Source organism: Phalaenopsis equestris, unplaced genomic scaffold, assembly GCF_001263595.1.
Source record: "Phalaenopsis equestris unplaced genomic scaffold, ASM126359v1 Scaffold000504, whole genome shotgun sequence".
Classification (NCBI taxonomy): domain Eukaryota; kingdom Viridiplantae; phylum Streptophyta; class Magnoliopsida; order Asparagales; family Orchidaceae; genus Phalaenopsis; species Phalaenopsis equestris.
In genome coordinates, this window is record NW_018164944.1 from 1,286,048 (window position 1) to 1,293,737 (window position 7,690).

At 33.0% G+C, this 7,690-nt stretch overlaps 1 protein-coding gene across 3 annotated transcripts in view; it reads left to right on the plus strand.

The window, feature by feature from the left end:
• Nucleotides 1-7,690, plus strand: part of LOC110028222 (sprT-like domain-containing protein Spartan) — a 25,716-nt gene that overhangs the window by 8,862 nt on the left and 9,164 nt on the right. For 2 of the 3 annotated variants that reach the window (XM_020729979.1, XM_020729980.1), the window contains 3 exons: nt 802-888; nt 1,149-1,267; nt 3,816-3,892. In XM_020729979.1, the coding sequence (XP_020585638.1) occupies nt 802-888; nt 1,149-1,267; nt 3,816-3,892 (283 nt within the window). The remainder of the gene's footprint in view (nt 1-801; nt 889-1,148; nt 1,268-3,815; nt 3,893-7,690) is intronic. The other variant, XM_020729981.1, reaches the window with a different exon arrangement.

Consider the following 7,690-nt stretch of genomic DNA (forward strand, 5'->3'; position numbering starts at 1 on the left):
GCGGTGTCCCCCCCCCCCCCCCCCCCCTACGCGCACCGAAAAAATCGATTCAGCCCCTCCGTAGCTTCGCGTCAGTAATAGCATACAATTAAAATATAATATTCCAAATTTAATGTGTTTATAGTTACTGAATTAATTAATTATTTTGATAAAAAAATAGAAAATTCATAAAAGCAACTCATGGGAAGCTACCAGAACCATTATTCTAAGAAAATTAATTTTTGGGTTTAATTTAATTGGACTTTCTTTTAATCAGTTTTTGTTTGGGCATTCTAATATTGTTTCTATGTATTTAAGAAAGTCAAAACGGGCCGTGGTAAGTTTTGCCACAAGGAGCCTAAGGTTCATTTGGTTAAGCTTTTACTCAAATCTATTCTATGAATTAATTTCAATAAAGTGCATGTGCTTTGAAGTTGTTGATGTCGCGAGATAGAGAAAAATTGCTTTTTGTCATTGGTATTTTGCATTGTGTAGAGTTTGTGGGTTGGACGGATGGATTATTGTAAAATTGTGTTAAAATGATTTCTCAAATATTTGTAAAAGCTGCAATTATTTGATTAAAAATTGGTGTGATACTAATATGGCTTGATCAAATGACTCAAGTAAATACCATTATAAATTTCATATAATCATAATATAATATCTTAGTTTTAATTACTATATAATTAATTAAACTAATTAATTAATGAATTAGACTATAAACTAAAATCAATAAAAAATATTTTTGAATTTGCTTAAACCACCATTATCCTTCTATTTATAATTATTAATAACTTGTTTATCGTTTTCTCATCTCTTCAGAAACCACCAAATGGATACAACATTAGTGATCAGCACACCTTTAATGATGAAGCAGAGACCTCAGCTGTTCACCATTGGATGGTAACGGTACTGTTAACAAGTAAATGCTTTGCATGTGCCGATTTTTTTCATTTTAAAAAGGAAAATTTACACACATACCACTCAATTCTTATGTATTTACATATGTAACATCTAAACTTCAATTTTTACAAACATATCAACTTACATGTACACGAAAAGGTGTATTTCACTTTTTAAAAGTTAAGATGGTGTTTTTTATATGTGATAGGGAAGATTAGGTTGGTATGAACAATTGTTTAATATCTATTTTTTGGTTAACTCTGCAGTGTGAATCATATGGACATTTGGCTAAGAGAGAGATCAGTAGAAGACCTTCACTTAGTGAATGCTTCGAAAAGACTTGCCATGAGAACGACTGTGGTAATTTGTCATGTGGATGTCACAGGTAATTATATAAGAAGTCTAGATATTTGTGAAAGAAAACTAGCAAGGTTAATTTATTTGAGCTAATTTAAGTGTTTGTTTCTTCATTCATGAAAAAGGCTCATTGATAAGTAGATATTACTATTCATTTCAAGCATGAGAGTGTATGTTAGAAGTGATAGACCATCATGATAGTCGACATCATTTTTTCTTTTGTAAGGTGGAATGGTTGAGTGGGTCTCAGTTAGCCCTAGTCTGTAAAGACCTTGAAACATGTTGCCAAAATCTTATATTCAAATATTGTTTCTATCAAGATTGTACTTTGGCACACAACTTTCCCATATAAAGAGGTATGGATGAGAAGATTGTACCTTCCATGTGGTATTCTTTTAATTAAGATAAAAAAAATGTATGATGAGCCTTTGCACGAATGAATAGATTATTAAATGCTATGATAGAGGTAATTGTGTGAAATCAGGTTTATAGGTCAGGTTAGTGTCTGAACCTAATAGGCCCGTCTGAAGATTACTTGATCCAAATCCGATTCCGATTCAAACATTAATATGTCAAATGGTCTAACCCGTACACGATATGCCTTTAGCCCGATTGACCTGAACCCAACTTGCATAATCCCTTTAATATATGCATAATAGTTATTTGCACCAAATTTGAGTTAGTGGGTCAGATTCCGGCTAATTTCAGGTTAACGGTCAATTGTGGGTTGATGGAGCAACTTGAACATGATTCAACAATTAAAATCGGGTTCAATTATGAACTAAATTGACCCGACTTGAAAGTGTTTGACTGAAATGTCAAGACCCGGCCCGAGGCTTGGAATCAATCATGACAGGTTCAGACGATCGGACTGTGAGAATTAAATTTTTTATATTCATTTACAATAAAATTTGACAATTGAAAATGTCACTAAAGAAATTAAATTAAAACAATATAATTAAATTTACTTTATTATTGATTGTCAGCATCTTCTATTAATATTGTTTTTTTTTATTTCTCTTTTTTAATAAATTAATTGTGCATGAAAAGTTAGTTTAAAATAACTGTGAATTAATCAATGCTAGTGAATACTCACACTTTTAAACTACAGTAATACAATTAGAAAAATAATATGCATGTTAGTTTAGTTTTTAATAAATCAATATAAACATTTGATATTTTAAGAATGTGATGTTATTCAATAAATTTTAATCTATCAATAATATATCTATATCATTCTTTATATGAACAACCGTCATAAGAGCATTATCTAAAAATTATGTCAATTAAGGTACTTCAATATCAATATCCTTTTTTATTTACGTGCATGAGTATCTTAGCGCTCACTTATTAGTATCATAAAGGAGTGACTTCATCATAGTCAATCATGCACATATAAGTAGTCAATATCTGTCGTCTCTTTGCACGATAAAACTCTTGCACACAGGAGAGCTTTCACACACTACCTTCTTCTGACGTCACCTCCTACTCCTTCGGCTTAGGGCTCCACCGTTCCTTGCATCTCAGAGCTGCTCAAACTTCTTCTAGCTCGACGAAGCCAAAATACTTGAAGATGTCACCTCCTTCAGCTTCGATTATTATCGTCGTCTACCTTTCCTAATCAACAACGCACGAGAGTTCCTTAGCCACTCGACCTTCAGGTAAGTCGATTTGGACAATATATAGGGCAAACTTCACTTGATTGAATTTTGACCCCCTCGCTTCCTCTCCTCTTTGTTCGGCTTTCTGACTCCTTACTTCCTCTCTCCTTCTTCGGTTGTCAGACTCCTCGCTTCCTCTCCCCATCTTCAGTTCCCTCGGGTATTTGAAATGAAAAGTCAAATGGAACCCGACCCGAAAAGTAAATGGGTCAAAAAGTTTAACCAAACACGTCCTACCTTTAAATCGAAGCCGACCCGCATAACTTATTTATTATATGCATAATAGTTATTTAAGTTGAATTCAGGTTAATTTCGAGCCAAGTTCGGGTTGATGGCTTAGATTTGGGTCAAATTTTGGGTTGACGAGTCAACTTGAACACGACTAAAAAAATTAAATGTGTTGAGATTTTGGGCCCAAATCCTGCCCAAAAATTAATTGGGTCAACCCGAAGCCTGATTTTTTGAGGCTAGTTCGAGTTGAATTCATACGTCATATCATTCTTTTGCTTTGTTAATTTTGACAAGGTCTAGTAAGAAAAACAGTGAGTGCCAATTGTTAACTCTATAGTAGTATTATCATATGCAAGTAAAACGTATGATGCACACTTGCATATCATTCTACAAAGATCTATGTTTGTAAACAAAAAATTGTTGAAAATTCCATTGACTTATCCCCATTAGTATACATGCATGAAATTTATTCCTGATGTCCTATCAGATCTGTTTAATCGGTGACCAACAATTGCGAGCTTGCCATTGTTAAATCTATTAAAAGGTTCATGTATGCGCATGACTTTATCCAGAATTTTAGTGCAATATATAAAACTAATATTTTCTTGATCTGTTTTTATAAATCAAAACTATTCCGAAAAATAGATGTATTCTAATATTAAGAATGGTTTCTTGGTGTTATAGGAACAGCAAGCTTCCCTTTGGTCAATATAATAAAATAGATATTTATGATGTTGGAGGCAAGGAGAAGCATGTGGAAGGTCAGATCTTTTGCTGAATAATCTATTTTTCTTTCTCTTACAAATGAGTGATCTCTAAGGCTGCAAACGCTATATTAAACTTGATCATGTTTATAAAATTTGGGCTCGAGCTTAAATTAATTTTTAGAGGTTGTGTTCAAGCTTGAGCTTGTGTATAAAATTCGAGCTCGAGCTCAAATCGAGCTTTTGTGTTTATGTTGAAGCTCAATTCATTCGTCATTTCGACTATTTGAGTTCGGTTTATATTTGTTTCATATGATGATAACCGAGTCAATCAAGCAGATTAGTCTAATAAGTAGTGTTATCGAGCAATTTAATTTTATCCAAATGACCTTTATCGAAGAAATAAAAATTAGTGTTATTGTGTTATTTAATTTATTATCAATCGAGTCTTATGGAATAAACTAATGAAAAATATGATTGAGCTATTTATTTTCTAATTAAATGAGTTTTATCGAGTGTATAAATGAGTTACTTGTTGACCTTATAAAAATAAAATAGCTTTAAAATGAATGTGCTACTAAATGAATAAATAGAATAAGTATATAAATGCACAAAATAAAAGGACAACTAAACAAAACTTTTTAATCTTGTTTTATGTACTATGTAGTTTTATTCTCTTATAATGTCAAATTTTTTTCCTTCTTGAGTTGTACTTTTTTTTTGATAAGTTGTAATTGTTGTAATTAATCTTGGCTTAACCATTTAAGAGCTGTAATTTGATTTTTGAGAAGAGTATACGATTTTCTCCACCTTTTTTTATGGTATTAGAGCTTGGTTACAAATCCTATGTTTCATATCTCCTTCAGAGGAAAAATTATTCCATACATACGGTGTCCAATCTCTACAGTTAAGATGTTATTTCTGCGGGCCCTCCCTGGAGCCTCCAATCCCTGCGTGCCCTCCGCCAAATGGCCTCCATGCAGGCGTTCCTCTGCTTCACTATAGGCGATCTCAAAAGGTGCTATTCCTTCCATGCAGACGTTATTTCTTCGCTGCAGACGTTTCTCCTTTGCTGCGGACGTTATATCTTCCCTTCAATTGGATTTTCTCTCTAGTGGATGTTTTTGTTGTTTTCCGCCATAGCAGCTGCACCATCCAGATTTTTCTCTCAACCGCAGTTATCATCCAGCTTCCCAAACGTTCCTCCATGTTCTTGCCTTCTCACCGACCCCAACAACCTACATATTAACCACACGTTGCTGTTTTCTTGCCTTCCCAAACAAGTAGAGCAGCCACAAGTGTTCCTCTTCTCCTACACACAATCAACCAAGTATTCTTTCCAACCCTAAACACGCATAGGGCTTATGTAAAAGTATGTCATGAAGATTTCTCGCTAGTAGAGATGGAGGTTAGTTTGGAATCAAAGATCAGGAATTCTGCCCAAACAACCATGAAACTCTCACTTTATCACAAGGCATAAACTCAAATCATAAAGTCAATGACCATAGCTTCCTTCAACGGTTCCAATCTGTGTTTATGTATATTTGTGGAAAAGAAAAAGATAAACACCTCACAGGAGAGAGCACATAGTTCCTGTGTTCATTGATTCTAACCACCACTCATGAAAGATTTAGGATCATATGATCATGTCTTTATTGATCAATTCTATGACCACAAAGATTGGAAAAATTTTCTTGCTTTATAAGAGAACATGAGATCTGGGAAACAGTTTGTGAGACTTATTCCAATACTAAATATTGTAGAATTGTTTGATATTGATATAAAATTGCACAAACTCTGACAATAAGGGTTAAGTGTGATTCGATACTTCAACATACAAAGTATTGGTTACAGTTAGATATGTGTGATACTTATGAATGAAACTGCCCTTAAGGTGTTTTGTTGCTTAAAAAAATACTTGTGAAATAGGAAAAAAAGAGCATATCACAGGAGAGTATAGTTTTTGAGTTCACTGATCTCAACCATCGCTCATGGAAGACCTAGGATCATATGGTTATGTCTTGATTGATTAATTCTATGAGCACATAGATTGAAAAAAATTGCTTTTTTTACAATACAACACATGAGATTTGGGAAATAGTTTGTGAGACTTATTCCAGTACAAAAAATACAACAAAATTGTTTGAGATTGAGATAAATTGCATGAACTTTGATAAGAAGAGTTAAGTGCGACTCAATATTTCAACACACTTGCTAAGTATTGGTTACCGGTAGATAAGTATGATACTTATGTATGGAAGTGCCTTCAAGATGTAATTTTGTATAAAAAAAATAATGGAGAAGAGGATAATCAAATTCCTATTGGGTCTAAATAAAAACATAGATGAGGTCAAAACAAGAATTATGGGATTAAATCTCTCCTTATCACTAGCAAGCCTTTGCTAAAGTTAGAAGAGAAGAAAGTAGGAAGATGCTCATGATGGGAGAAAGTGTGGATTCATCTAGCATTGGAAGTTTCACCTTGTATACACAACTCCTACCATGATTCAAAGGCAAAAGACAGAGAATTGTCCCTTGTTTCCGTCACTTTAATTGTGGTGCAACATTTTATTCGTACTCATGTGAATTTCAGGTGATGGTTTTACTTTCAATTAGTAAGATTACTCGTGACTTTAATTGTTTTGCAAAATTTTATTCGTACTCATGTGAATTTCAGGTGATAGACAACACTTAATTGCATCAATGTCTATACTTGCTCAAGGAAAGTTATTCTCTTAACACACAAGTGTCCTTTTCACCATCCTCTTCTCATGTTCCCGAGTCTATCGTGTCCGAGTTTGTTGAAAGTCAAGTTTTATTATGTCATTATTGTCCGAGTAATCCAAATTGTATTTTCATATTATTATTAATAAAAAGATAAGAGTTTTATCACTGAAATCTGCCAAATTGGCTAAACATATTCACCATGTCTATCATTTGTTTTAGTATATAAATTCTCATAATCTTTTTCGATCATCAACAATGATGTTTGGGGACCATCAAATTGAAAACTCTCTATAGAGTCGGATGGTTTCTCCTTTATTGATGACCACATTATATCTAGTTGGATATTTTCCTCATGAAAGAAATTTTCTATCATTTGTCTCAGTACAAACTCTCATAATCTTTTTCTATCATCAACAGTTATGTTTGGGGACCATAAAATTGAAAACTATTCATAGAGTCAGATGGTTTTTGACTGCGACTTTATATATGCTTAAAAATATAAATATTTAATACTGCTGCTAAAATATTTAATTCCTCAGCAATTGTACAAAAACTTAATAACAGTTAAAAACAGTTATAGATTCGATAAATATGAATGTATAAAATATTTAATAATTGTAAAGTTACACTTATCAACGCAGGATACATATCGCTCAAGTAATATAGGGCTCTAATGGAGTTCTAGATATCGATCCCACAGGGAGTAAGATTAGAACTATGAACTAAGATTTTAGAAAAACAATATTTTAATTACAACAACGAAGTTCAATTTGCTTATCTGTCACTAATAGGCAATTGAAATAAATATGTAATTTTAATAACTATTAAATTACTAATTATACTAATGAAAGTTCAAATGTGATATTCAATATATAAGAAAACATCATTCTCCTTTTCAAGAAATTATAGTGAATGGATAAAATGAATTAGTTCAAATTATATTGTGCTAAATAGGAGCATATCTATTCTTTACCCTTTGGTCCAGACATAAAAAAAATTGAGTAATCCTACGCTTGTTTACGGAATCTGCGGCTAGGCTGAGAGGATACCGGCTCTCACTTCGGAGCTCCCACGTTCCCCTCGCCTGAGCGCTAACATCTACACTTCTCTACACTTCAGCACCCAAAC